Source organism: Myotis daubentonii, chromosome 3 (assembly GCF_963259705.1).
Source record: "Myotis daubentonii chromosome 3, mMyoDau2.1, whole genome shotgun sequence".
Taxonomy (NCBI): Eukaryota; Metazoa; Chordata; class Mammalia; order Chiroptera; family Vespertilionidae; genus Myotis; species Myotis daubentonii.
In genome coordinates this window covers 51641901-51655996 of record NC_081842.1, presented here as the reverse complement: position 1 = coordinate 51655996, position 14096 = coordinate 51641901, and the positions used below count along the sequence as shown (strand labels likewise).

At 37.5% G+C, this 14096-nt stretch overlaps 1 protein-coding gene across 13 annotated transcripts in view; it reads right to left on the bottom strand.

Moving 5' to 3' along the window:
• The window catches only part of OPA1 (OPA1 mitochondrial dynamin like GTPase), a 94630-nt gene that overhangs the window by 7800 nt on the left and 72734 nt on the right, over positions 1-14096 (bottom strand). The window contains exon 30 of one of the 13 annotated variants that reach the window (XM_059687412.1): positions 6866-7083. The exons of the other annotated variants lie outside the window; for them this stretch is intronic. Coding sequence (XP_059543395.1) covers positions 7061-7083 — 23 coding nt within the window. The 3' untranslated portion in view covers positions 6866-7060. Of the gene's footprint in view, positions 1-6865; positions 7084-14096 lie in introns of those variants that run through there. 13 annotated transcript variants of the gene reach the window in all.

The following is a 14096-nucleotide window of genomic DNA, read 5'->3' as shown; positions in this document are numbered from 1 at the left end:
AACAAACAAATCTATAATAATAAAAGTGTACTATGCTAATTAGACCAGATAGCTGAACGACCTTCTGGACATCCTTCTGGACGAAGCCGCGGCTGCGAGGGCCGAGACAAGCCACTGCAGCTGCGAGGGCCTAGCCCAGGGGTGGGCAGACTTTTTGACACGAGGGCCACAATGGGTTCTTAAACTGGACCGGAGGGCTGGAACAAAAGCATGGATGGAGTGTTTGTGTGAACTAATATAAATTCAAAGTAAACATCATTACATAAAAGGGTACGGTCTTTTTTTTTAGTTTTATTCATATCAAACGGGCCGGATCTGGCCTGCGGGCCGTAGTTTGCCCACGGCTGGCCTAGCCCCTTGAACAAATTTCATGCATCGGGCCTCTAGTAAATAAATAAATGTATATGTATTATCATGTATTTCATTTTTAAGTTTTCAGATTCTCTGAAGTCTGACCAAAGACTCACAGTCAGCAATATTTGGAACAAAGGAAAATATAAAATAATGTAACTATTTTAAAAAATTAAAAGAGAATACAGGTATTTAACTGGTCTTGACTGGGAAATGACTTTCTAGGTATAAAGTAATGGGAAGAGTTACAAAGAAAAAGATCCACTAAAATGTACACCTATATGTCAAAATGTCCCAACATTAAAAGACAAAAGAAATAGTAGAAAATATTTGCAACAAACATGAAAAGGGTAATAACACTTTAAAATACATGCAAAAATGTACCATTCGAGCTGTGAATGAAGAAAGGGTTAGAACACAGCCACTAAAAACAGATTTACATATTTTATTATTTTATTTTGTTTTGTTTTGATGTTCATGGACTTCCAAAATAAAATCTATAAATTCTCTATGAAGAGAATGCAAACTATTTGCACTTTACAAATGCAAACTATTCACAGAATATGCCAATCTCCTAGCATTATATATGGAAAAGTTGTGATTTATTCTACTTTGCTGCTAACTTAATCATGCAATTCTTATTTTAAAATACAGGTTACAATTTAACCAATCAGTGGGAATTTAACAAGTGAAGTGACTTGTTCAAAGCTGGTGATGTAGGGGAAAAGATGCAAAGCATCTACTTTAGATCTACAGAAAAAGCATATAAAACATTAATAGTCAACATTTACATTTTTACATTAAAGATAGAGAGTATTCATTTTTACTAGTGAGGCAGCACATGTGATAAGCAGCCAATAAAAAAAAAAATATGTCCTTTATATGACTTCCTATTAGCATTACAGAAACTCAACAAAGCCTATCATGGCTGCATATAAAGAGCATAGTCTTCACAGTCGTTTTCCAGCCATTTAACAGTTCTAATTCTTGGTATTTTAAGATGAGCACAAAACCTATACGAAAAAAAAACCTATTGTTTTAATCAAATTATTCAAGGAGAAAATATGATAATAGTATTCACAAAGGCAGCATTAACTCCTTATATAAAAATTAAACTAGACAAATTAGGAAAAATAATTGCAACCTATCTCCTGGAAGTTTAGTCTGTATTTTTTGTTAGTCTGTACTATTTTTTAACCAATTGTCAAACCAGTAAGCACACTTCGTTTCTCAAAATAAGGCCACATTCTTATCTTTAAAATGAATTCACCTAGTTGCTTAGAAACAGCGTCACTGATTTTCCTCAATGAATACTTAAAAAGGTCCGCATAGTACAGTGCATCAGTTAAAGAATTTTAAAAAGTGGGGGAAGGGTAGGAGAAAACTGTGTTTTGCATATTGTCTCATAGAATTCTAGAAATGTACGAAGTCTTTAAAAAAATTATCTAGCTTCAATAGCACAACACATGGAAATCTAAAACAGGTGTTTAGAACCGCAGCAGCTTCTCTAAGCATTCACCGAGAACTGTTTCTACTTGGGAAGCTGGATTGCATGAGGAGAGGAACTCTGATTCTATTTGCCCCACGATCTGAGTACAATCAGGCAGCTGCAGGCCAGCTCTAGCCATCCCTGTGCCCTGCCAATGCCTTCCATCCTCAGGGGACAGAGTATTTGTTATTTCCAGTGTATTTGTTATAAGTTTGTGTTTTATGTGAAATAAGACATGTTTTAGTAAAAACTATGGAATTGAATAGTTACTGAGCACCTCCTAGGTTGTGCTATGGCTAGGGATGGCTAAAAAACCATATAAAACATTATCATCCCCTGAGGGATATTGTCACCTCTTGAGCAGATTAGATCTATACACATTTGGAGAAACTCCTGAGAACAGTATGTGTAGGAAACTGGACCCCCAAAACTTCAGCATCCTCAGTATCTACAACAATGTCTGATTCAGTATACGTGCTCAATAGATATTGATAAATAACAGTTTCAAAAAAATATACCATAGAAAATAAGGGCTATTGGTTATCAAGAAACAAAACAACTTGACAGGCTTCCTGGACATTACAGCAGTGACCAAGAGGGCAGAAGCCATGACCACAGGAGCTGGAGCAAGCCTGGGAGTAGGAGGCAAGGTCCTCATGGACAATGAAGAGCAGGATAAGCTGGGGGTCACCTGAATCACATGAGCAACACTAAACAGAATCCTCATTGGAAAAAAACACACACTTCAAATTAGAAGCAGGATTATTCCCCACATTTGAATTCATTCATTTTAAATTCTGATTTAAGTTTTCAGCACTGTCTTATGCTATCCACTGTACAGAAAACTGGATTATCCATAAAAATCAAGGTTGAATGTTAGCAATTAAAACTTTCTACTTTCTGATCCTTCTAAATTAATGTCTCAGTGATTAGTGTTTTCAGATCCCCAAATCTTATTGTATTTAGCTATTTCATCATTAGAAATTACTTTCCCACAGAAATGTGTACAGTTTACCATGACTAATTATAAAGCAAACTCCCTTTTCTATTAAATATTTGTACTAAATATTTATAGTTGGAGAATTCCTGTAAAATTTGTGATTTACTTGATAAATTAAACCTACTCAGGAAGGGATTAAGATACTGCTATTTCTGTTTCACTGAAATAGCCAATTCTACATGCTGTGAATACAGAGTCTACTTTCCATTTATCCAATGTTTACTTAAAAGATGAACAATTTCAAACATCAATTCATTGTGCTTCTTGATTGAGTCATGAATATTCCTATAATCCCCAACTCATAAACCATCAGCCTCAGTGAATGAAGTTCCTTCCTTTTTTCTTTTCTTCACGATTTGACACTCATTCATGGTTTGGGTCTCTTTATCGCCACATGAAATGATACTGCTACTCTCAAATTCTTTTTGAGTCTTCTGACATTCGTTCCAAGAGTCTCAAATATAGACTAATCTGTAATTAGGTTTTGAATACACTGTGAACACCAAAAGGCCAATCCCAGGAGAAGGTTCACTTCAGTGGTTAATAACAGTTTAGAACAGGAACAAAGAATCACACACAAAACATTACTACATGCACTGAAGTAAACCTTTTACAACTTTTGATGTTTTTAAAGAAAGCATAAAGAAACAAGCTGCAAACTTACTGATGCAGTGGACTTTACGCAAACCACACATCTGAGGATCCTAATGTGCCTCAACGCAACAGTTTTATAACATGTTGCACACACTTTGTAGCAAGCTTGAGGACACCTTGTAGGTGAGATTCTGCTGTGAAAAGTTGTTCACTAAAGCATGGAAAATTAAAGGAACATTTCTTATTAGGTACCATATGTTCTTCCTGAAAAGGCTTGCTATTTATTAGACCATTATACTGTATTAGTAAGTGCTCTTTAGAAATTCAGTATTTAAAGGAATCATATAGGGTACAGGGAAACAAAGAAAGAAAACAACAAAAGGTGAATAAGAGATCAGAACCAAGATTCTCAAAACTAACTCAAAATCTTAGATTTAGCACAAGGAGGAATGTGCACGTTTTACAGTGAATGAAAGGAAGAACCAAAGAGATAGTCAAAGGTGTACTAAATCTAACACTTATCTTCTCAATCTTGGCCCTGTAGTTTTTTCCCCCTACAAACACACACACTTATTTTTAAACAGACTCATTAATGAAGACAAACAAGATTACTGCTTATTACAGAAGGAGGCTTCATTTCCTATGTTCTGGAAAGCTACTTGAGATTGGGATGGTCATTTCAAAGTTCGGTAGGGTCCCAGACTTATAGGGTGTCTGTGAAAATGGTAACAGAGTCTCTTGGGTTATTTCCATTGCTTCAAAAGTTCAAATGAAAATCTTTGTTTGGGCTAGAATTACATCTACTTGCATAATAATCATTTGGTATAAGTTCATTATTGTAGACAAATCTCTAAAACATAGACTTTACAGGCATATACAATAATGAAAGGTATTTGATGGAAAAAAGGTTATATAAATCCTGGTCTAACACCCCCAAATAATAAAAAGGTTAGTTATTTTACCGATTTTTATAAAGATAAAACAATGTATTAAAAGGTATACAATCCTGTGATCAGGAGAACTGTTTCAAGTATCAGCTTTGCCTTTAACTTTATGACCATAGACAAGTCACAGTCCTAGTTTCTTTATCTATAAAATGAAGGAATCTGTCAGAAGAATCCAAAGCCCATGTTACTTTCAAACTTAGAACTGACAGGTACTATTCTAACTGATCATGTTTTAATTGCATCTTTTAAAACTTGTTTATTATCTTTTGTTTATTACTTAGTATCTTTTTAAATTTCATGTTAAGCTCCTAGTGAAAAATGCAATCACAAATGACAATATTCTCACAGGGCTATATAATTCAGTTTAGAGAGATCGGTTATATACTGCCTTTTCCAGAAATCAATGTGGGACTGCTTGTCTGAATCATATACTTACAAAAAGTCTGCCATTTAAAATCACTCAGCCTAGCACAGCACTTGCTATGTAATAGATGCCCATGAATATTCATAGTTCATTCATTCATTGTTGAGTGATCTGATTTAACCAGTACTTAATTCAAACATTAAAGGTAATTATTTAAAAAATTTGCTATTTTCAAACCCCCAAACAATAGGATTTAGGGAAGAAAAGAGCTGCCATAAAGAAAGACTGTAAGGTAAAGTATAACTTATGTCTACTCAATATATAAAAAGCTCAAAGTGACTTATGAATAAATTTAGCTTTTTTTTTTTAACTCTTAATTGTAAGCATTTCTATCAAGCACCTTTTGGCTAATATAATCAAAACCTCTTAAAATACATTCTTAATATTTTTAAGTCGAATTCTCCAAAAGATTTCAGTATGAGCATAGAGTAGCCTAATACTCAGACCTTTATATTGGTTAGGCCATTCAACTTTCCTAAGTAGATGGCAACCCTAATTTCATTCAGCTAACTATAGTATTAATTCTTATATATCTGCCCTTAACTGACAAAGAGTAGCACCATTCCAGGTTTGTCAATGTCAATGAGTGTAAAACCTTGAACTTTCTGCTACTTGATACTTTCTAAAAGGCTCAGCTGTAAGAAATATGATTTATGGAATATTAGATGGGATATGCATAATTCATCTATTTCTCTAGGATTTATATATTTCATCTTTAGATCAGCCACACCAAATAGCTATGTATCTGAACTGCATCATTTTGATTTTTCTCAGAATTGCTTATGTTATTTGCTGACATTGAGAACATGAAAGAGCCCCATAAAATTCATGATTATATACAGCCATCTGATTCACTATATCATATAACTCAGTGTTATGAGGACTGATAAACTTCTCTCAGGTGTGTGTTCTGGGAATACCTATGTTTCATCTACGCAACTGCTATGTTGTTGTTTGAGAGTTACCATAAGTCATGTAATCCACTTTGCTTTCCATTTTTGTCTCAGTCCCTAGGAACCGCAGGGCTAAGTTTGTAGCATACTTATAGCAAAGTATCTAGAACCCTTGAGCATGTATTTTGAGGGGGTATCAATCTTACCCCAAATTTCACTTGCCTGGATTTTATCTTCGCTTCCATTTAACTTTTCCATTTTTACCTTTTACACAAGATAGGTCTTTGTAAGCTGCCTCAAATCCTTTTTTAGGATAAGGCAGGAAATTAATAAATAAACTATCATGCTAGTTTGAGGAAGATATATTACTAGGCAGCTGATTCATATAATATACTCTAATAGTCTAAAAGTGGTCTTTTTATACTGGTAATCCTTTTTATGCCAGTTATTCAAGAATATTTGGGGGGTATATTTGTTATATGTAATCTTCTATGAATATATCTGCATGGGAGAAAAAATAAATTAATTATCTGCTCAATTCTTAGAAACCAATGATAAGTATCTATACTTAAAAGTATTTATTTTCAGCAACAGAAGATTCACGATTGGGATTCATGACTGTCTTTTAAATGTAAAAGTTAGATTGATTCTACCTTAAGATTGTAAGTCTACTGTGAATTATTTTATTCTGTATCCAGTACATAAAATGCTCCATATTAGTTACATATATTAACACAAAATGTGGCGGGGGAAAAAATCTTTTAAAGATATTTTACATGCTAACTCGTTAATAATACATTGTTTTATTTTCTTCAACGAAAGTTTAAATAAATATACTATCTCAAAATGAACACATTCTTTTGTTCCTGTTGAACAATCTAAGTATCAATACAATTTTTAAAATATGATTAAGGTAATTAATTGGGAAAGCTTTAGCCTAATGACCAGTAAAATAGTTCGAATCGAGGTTTTAAAATAATCCATCACTTTTTCTTTTCTATTTTCTCTTATTCTTAAAAGTATATTTTATCCTGAATTTTGTTAGAAAAGTTGAAATACTTTAAGAAAAGGAAAACCACCCAGGCAGCTCTTAAAGAGACAGGACATCATTTATCACTTGCAAAGACAGATTTATAAGAAGAGGGCCCCTTCTGTTCCTTTAAGGCTGCAAAACAGATGGGAAGTGAATGGACAGTCAATGGGACAAGAAAACACATGCTGCTGTATGTATGTTCCCAGCATAAGAAAGAGGTCAAGATTGTAACTGAATGACTGGGTCCTGGAAAGGGTCTTTCTTCAAGCTGTTACAAAGACAAACGCTGTTCCTCATCCCGCTGTCAAACTGTTATAAATATTGGTTTGTCAAAAGGCCTTCAGTGCTGAAGCTTTAAAAAGGAGGCGAGACAGATGAATGAATTATGAGAATGATTCTTAAACAGTCAACTCATTAATGTAATTTTAAAAGTAAAAGAAAATAATACGAAAACAGAATGTAATTCTGACTTATGAACCAAGCTAAAAGTTTATGAAAAAATATGGAATTAAAAAACTATAGGCCTTAATAAAGTTAAGTGATACAAAAAGCAAAAATGAAATACAATTATATCTTTTAAATAAGATGCTGCATTAGCACAAAATATTATTAAACTTATCACAAAAATTAACAGGCATTCATGTTTCCTGAGCTTGATTTCATAAATTTTCACTTATTTCTCACAATAACCTTGTAAGAAGGTATCATTACTGATACTGGTTTCAGAGCCTTCACAATAAGGGTCAAAGGAATGAAAATAACTTCAGAATTAATTCCACATATTCATTAATTTAGAAAATCACCTTTAAATTTTAAGTCACTATTTTTTTCTATAGAAAAGGGAAATAAAAATATTGCAATAGCAATTAAGAATACATACATAGATTTATCAATCTGGGTTATCCTTTATGAAGAATCAAACCATTACATGTCTTTAGGAGACAAATCCATTGTCCTAGATACTTAATAATTAGTTTACCTAGGAGAGTAGGCTCTAAAACTAACACAGTGAAAATAATATAAGAAAGGAAGCAAAATTATATGAACTTGGTTATCCACAGTCATCCTCAAGAACAAGCCCAAAGACTAAAGATAAACAAAATCCTAAAACAAATCTAAAAATATACCATCTCTAACACATGTGGTTAGTCCCAGCCTTGACATAAATATGGTATCAATTTCCCCATCTGAACAATGGGGATAATACCTTACAAGCCTCAGGCCTCTACAAGGTGCATACATGGACAAACATAACACATTTTGTCAAGTGTATAGCTCTCTACAAATGTAAAGGACAGATACTGAGTCCTGTATCTGGATTTGGATTCCAAAGTACCAAATCAGGCAGTTATATGAAAACTAGAGGCCTGGTGCATGAAATGCATGCATAGGTAGGGTTCCTAGGCCTGGCCTGTGATCAGGGCTGATCAGGTTCCTGCCTCCCAGTCTCCTCCTTCCCATGCCACCTGTGTGCTGCCACCACACAGTTTCCCCCTCCTCCCCGCCTTCCCCTTCCCTCGCTCCCTCAGAGCCCCACAGCCACAGCTGGTCACCCGCCATGTTCCACGCTGTTCCCTGGTGATCAGCACGTCATAGCGAGCGATCGCACTCCCGGTCTCCTGGTTGAACTTCGGAGGGGACACTCTGCATATTGGCTATATATTTATATAGATACTAGAGGCCCGGTGGACAAAAATTTGTGCACTCGGGGGGTCGGGGGGGCCCCTCAGCCCGGCCTGTGCCCTCTCACAGTCTGGGACCCCTTGGGAGATAACGACCTGCTGGCTTAGGCCTGCTTCCGGGTGGCAGAGGGCAGGCCCAATCCCTAGGTGCAGCCCCTGGTCGGGTTCAGAGCAGGGCTGATTGGGGAGTTGGGGCGCCGCCCCCTGTCACACTCAAGGCAGGGTCGATGGGGAGGTTGCGGCGCCACCCCCTGTCACGCACAGAGCAGGGCCAATCAGGGGGTTGGGGCACTGCCCCGTCACTCACAGAGCAGGGCCCATCAGGGGGGTTGGGGCTCTGTACCCTGTCACGCACAGAGCAGGGCCAATCAGGGAGTTGGGGCACTGCACCCTGTCACGCACAGAGCAGGGCCCATCAGGGGGTTGGGGCGCCGCCCTCTATAACCCACAGAGCAGGGCCAATCAGGGGGTTGGGGCGCCGCCACTCTCACACTCAGGGCAGGACCGATGGGGAGGTTATGGCTCTACCCCGTCACACACAGAGCAGGGCCCGTGGGGGGGGATTTGGGGCGCCGTACCCTATCACACACAGAGTCGCAGGGCGACCAGGGGGTTGGGGAGCTCCCCCCTATCAGGCACAGAGCAGGGCTGATCAGGGGGTTGGGGTGCCTTCCCCTGTCATGAACAGAGCAGGGTGGATAGGGAGGTTGTGGCCCCGCCCCCTGTCACACACAGAGCCGCAGGGCGATCAGGGGGTTTGGGCGCTGCCCCCTGTCACGCTGATCCCAGTGCCGGGAGGCCTCGCAGCTCCGCTGATCCTGGTGCTGGGAGGCATATTACCCTTTTACTATATAGGGTAGAGGCCTGGTGCACAGGTGGGTGCCAGCTGGTTTGCCCTGAAGGGTGTCCTGGATCAGGGTGGGGGTCCCCACTGGGGTGCCTGGCCAGCCTGGGTGACGGGATGATGGCTGTTTGCAGCTGGTCACACACCCTTCAGGGTGGGGGTCCCCACTGGGGTGCCTGGCCAGTCTGGGTGAGGGGCTGAGGGCTGTTTTCAGGCTGGGGGTGACTGAAGCTCCCAACCGCTCCTTTTTTCTTTCTTTTTTTTTTATTCTGGGCCCGCTTTAGCTTTGAGGCTTGGCTCCAGCTCTTAGGCCTCTGCTGCTGAAAGTAGGTTTCTGGCCTTTGCTTACAATGTTGCAATCCTGCTGGCTGAAGCCCAGCGGATTCTGGCCTTTGCTTACAATGTTGCGATCCTGCTGGCTGAAGCCCGGTGGACTAAAACAGGTTTCTGTGGTTTTGTTTAGCTTCTATATTTGTGACATAGTTGCTTAGAGTTGCAGCTCAGAGGCCTGAAGCGGCAGGTGGGGAACGTTGGAGTCCTCTGTCACTGAAGCAAGCAAGCCTCATGTTAGTTTCAAGCTGCCTGGCTGCCGGCCGCCATCTTGGCTGGCAGTTAATTTGCATATTGCCCTGATTAGCCAATGGGAAGGGTAGCGGTCGTACGCCAATTACCATGTTTCTCTTTTATTAGATAGGACACACACACACACACACACACACACACACACACACAGACACACACACACACACATACTTCCTATTCATTGCCAGCAATCTTAGAGAAACAATGTTAAGTAGAAATGAGAATAAAAAATTATAAAGTTAAGAATTGAGGGATATTAAAAGTGGAAGTAGCAGGCAAACATTCAAAGGTTTCCTGTTTAAAAGAGAATTAAGATCAAAAGTAGCTAGAGTACATAGAAGAATCAATCCAACAGGTTTAAGCTGCGAATGACTTGAACACTTTTAAAGAAAGGAGAGACATAAAGAAGGTACAGGCATACGTAGGAAGAGCCAGGTCCTGAATACAGGCAGGAATTAACTTTCAAAAGAGGGTAATTTTCAGTACATGTTCTGCTACAAAATAGCCTTGGTATACTGGACCTATTTAAAGTAACTGGTACTATAGATTTTATTTTTACTAATGGTGCTTTTCTTCTCAGTGAACCTTTTTGAAATAAGTTTATATGAAGAAAAATTTAGCCTACTCTGAGAAACTAGAAATAGGAGCATGATGAACTGAAGATTTGAGGTGTAAGAGGAAGCCAACCTAAGATCTCTTTGTGAATATGTGTGACAGAAATGATGTCCCTAAGACCACATTAAAATTGTCTTAGAATACAACGTTACAGTGGTTACTTCTAGGTAATGGCGATTGTTTTATAAATTTTCTATATTTTCTAATTTTCCACAATGCATATATACTAGCTGTGTGATAATAAAAAGGATTAAAACAAAAACACCTAAACATTTGGTAGTGTACTTGGAGAAGACAGGTACAGTCTGTACATATGACTCAAAGTAAAAAGTGACATCAACAAAAGGAAAGACTAAAAAGACTTGAGTTCCTTGGCTCAGAAAAAGTGATCTAATTGAACTTCCTTCTATAATTCAAAATACTAAAACTAAGGAAAAATGAAACAGCCTTTGTAAGAGAAATTAAAATGGACTCTTTTCATACACAGTAGATAACAATGACGCACAGAGAATCTATTATCGTAAATGAGTTGCAAAAGCTTGAAAACTTCACTAATTCCAGACAGATTTCAATTCACTCATATATGACAGACCCATGACAGGCAGTTACTGGAAGTGAGATGAAATGAAAGTGAATCCTAACACTTAGGAGGGTGCCTTGATGAGCAAGTGCTATGTGATCCCATAAAGTGTCTTCTGGTTTCACAATCACCAAGAAGTTATTTGGGAAAATATTCTATCATTTTTAAGATTAATCATATCATGAATTAGCTTCATCATTTCCATGACTATGATAATTAAGAATATGAAATTATGCTCATTTGGGAAAATAGTTTAGAAATGTATAAAATAGTAAAACATTACAATTCCTTTTGCTCTTAATCCCCTCTCCAACTATCCTGAGAACCTCACTTCCCAGAGGTTACAAGTTTAGTGTGCATCAATTTGTTCTTCAAGATCGCTCTTTTTTTTTTTTTTTAAATTATTCTTGTCTTGCTTAATTTTATTTTTTTAATATGCCGTTTAACAGGCAAATGGATTGTTTGTGATTAGATTGTTTTCAATGACTAAATTCTATTTTTCCCCATCTTAGAAATGAAGAGGATGCATAAATAATTAAAAAAATAAAACAAATCAAAGTTTAACCCCAAGTTCAACAATGTTACTTCATTTGTAACTCAGTCAGTAAGGAAGTGGTAAGTGTTATTAGCAAGGGAAAAAAATAGCCTAATTCGTAGAGTTAATTCTATGCACTGGCCTTTTTATACATAATATACACATAAACAACTATCACAATAAGGCATAAATAAAACTTACTTTAAATTGATAAATGAAAAACTCAACCCATAAATTACTAAAGAGACCTTTCTTATCTTTATTTTTATTTTAATCAGTTAAAACCTGAATTTAAAGCAAAAAGAATATACTTGCTAGTAAGACATGGAGTACCAGAGAAATATTCTCTTAACCTTGTACCAGTTTACTAATACTCTTCAATACTGCCTTAAAAAATAGACTTAGGCCATGAAAAATGTGCTTGACTTATAAAGCCCCTCTATGAGTCTGGATTTTCTCATCAATAACCTGGAAAGCATACCACTCAGGCTCGTGGTGGGAAATACTGTTTGTAAATTACTTTCTAACAGAACTCTCTGTGAGGACGGCTTGATACTCTCTCTCTCTCTCTCTCTCTCTCTCTCTCTCTCTCAGCTACAGCACAAAGCAGAGTCTACTTCACCTATGGAGACTCATGGTAAAAATAATCTTCATTATCTTCCTTAGATGCTTTAGTTTAGCAATTTCAGCTTACTATGAAAAATATTATTTCAGAGGCGAAATTTAAAAATTTAATCCCTTTTACCCTGAAAAGATGCCTTAGAGACCATCAACACTGATAACATAAAATAGAAAAAGTTACTTACTCTGCAGTGAAACTTTCCACTTTCCAACCATACTCATTCCTACTAATAACCATTCCAAAAAGCACACAAATGTAAAAGAGGGTGAAAATATTCCAATCAACTTAAAAATTCCTAATAACCTTAAAAAAATTATGAAAGTGATTCGGTGAACTGGCAATTAGCAAATCATTGGTGACCAGAAAGAAGTGGTTTCAAAAGGGATGAAAGCCAGATCAAAGGTGTTAGCAAGGGAGTGGGTCCAGGGTGAATGTAGCAAACACAAGCTGCTCTAGGAGGGAAAGGAGATGGTAGCTTTCCGGCATGACAGAGTGGAAAAGAGTTCCTTAGGATGCGAAGTGAGAGCTTCTTTATGAAGTCAAAAGAAGGGGGCAAAGACAGCGTCTGTACAAAAGCTCACAATCAAACAGTTACAGAGCACACACACTATGTAACATATAGGTATGGCGAAATTATGAAAGAACCAAGTCACTTTGGGAGAATAGGTCAGTCACAGTAGGCATAAAATTTCCCCCCAAAATTGGTTGTTTTGGTTGCCTAGTCTGGGAAGCCTGCCGTCTGCTCAGTTAAATATCACTGGCAGTACCTCAGGAAGGTTTTTAATCACTGAAAGAAGGTAAACAAGAAGAGCAGAGGAAAAATACTGGTTTCAGACCCATGATAATGATCTAGAAGAAGGCACATGAGAGACATAAGAAAAGAGAGACACAGGGAAAAGACTGCTTAGAAATGTGCTAGAAGCCAAGAGACGAGAAAAGCAGTACCGAGGTCTTTTAATTATTGGCCAAAGAAACAGCAACAGTATTTAGATATAAATGATGTTATAGGGCTTAGGTCCTTAGAGTTCATGCTTTCTCTTCAGGACAACTGACTCTATTCTCTGTGACTGTGCTTTTTTTGTTTGTTGTTTGAATGCTCTCTGGGCCTACCTAGCATTCTACAACTTAATTCCACCCCCTCCTCCTTGAAATCCCTTTAAAATTCATTTTCTATGGTTACATCTACAGAAACAAAACAAACATGCTACTTATAGTTCAAATAATTTACCAAATTTTCAACAGTCACACACATTTATCAGACTACTAAAAGAAGATAGATGTCAATTTTATCACAATTAATAGCTAACTGTACTGCTGCAAACAGGGAGAACTGCACTAGTTCAGGGGCAGAAGGGTGGGTGGTGGTGACCTGGAACCAATCACCTATTGAGGGAGACTTGTCAAAATATGTGTGCCAGAGCCCCGCTATGGAAAAATAGTTTTAAACCTCTGACTTTCCCTTTCTATAGTAATTTTAAGTTCCAAATTCTGACTCTAATAATCTTTCTATTCAGTCTCTCACTGCTTCATGGCCATTATTTGTACCCATCGTGGCCCTCAAGCACATGGTAGGTATGGGAGAGGCTCATTAATGTGGAGTAACTGATGAAAATCAAATTCAAGAATGTCTTGATATTTTCCTTTTCTACATGAAGAACAACAAAATCACACTGGCTGAGAGTTTCATCTACATATGTTCTGACTACTTTTTATTCCATTTTTAATGTGGCGTGAAGACATTTTTAACTAGCCTATTAATTAGAATTGTTTCAGGGCTAGTGAAAGGTCTTTTTAGATTTAAGCGGCTGTGGAACATTTTTCTTCGATCTTAACTTTTAAAGTGGCAGTACTGAATCATTCTGCTGCCGCTCCCTTTTTTATCATCATAATTTTTAAAATGTACCT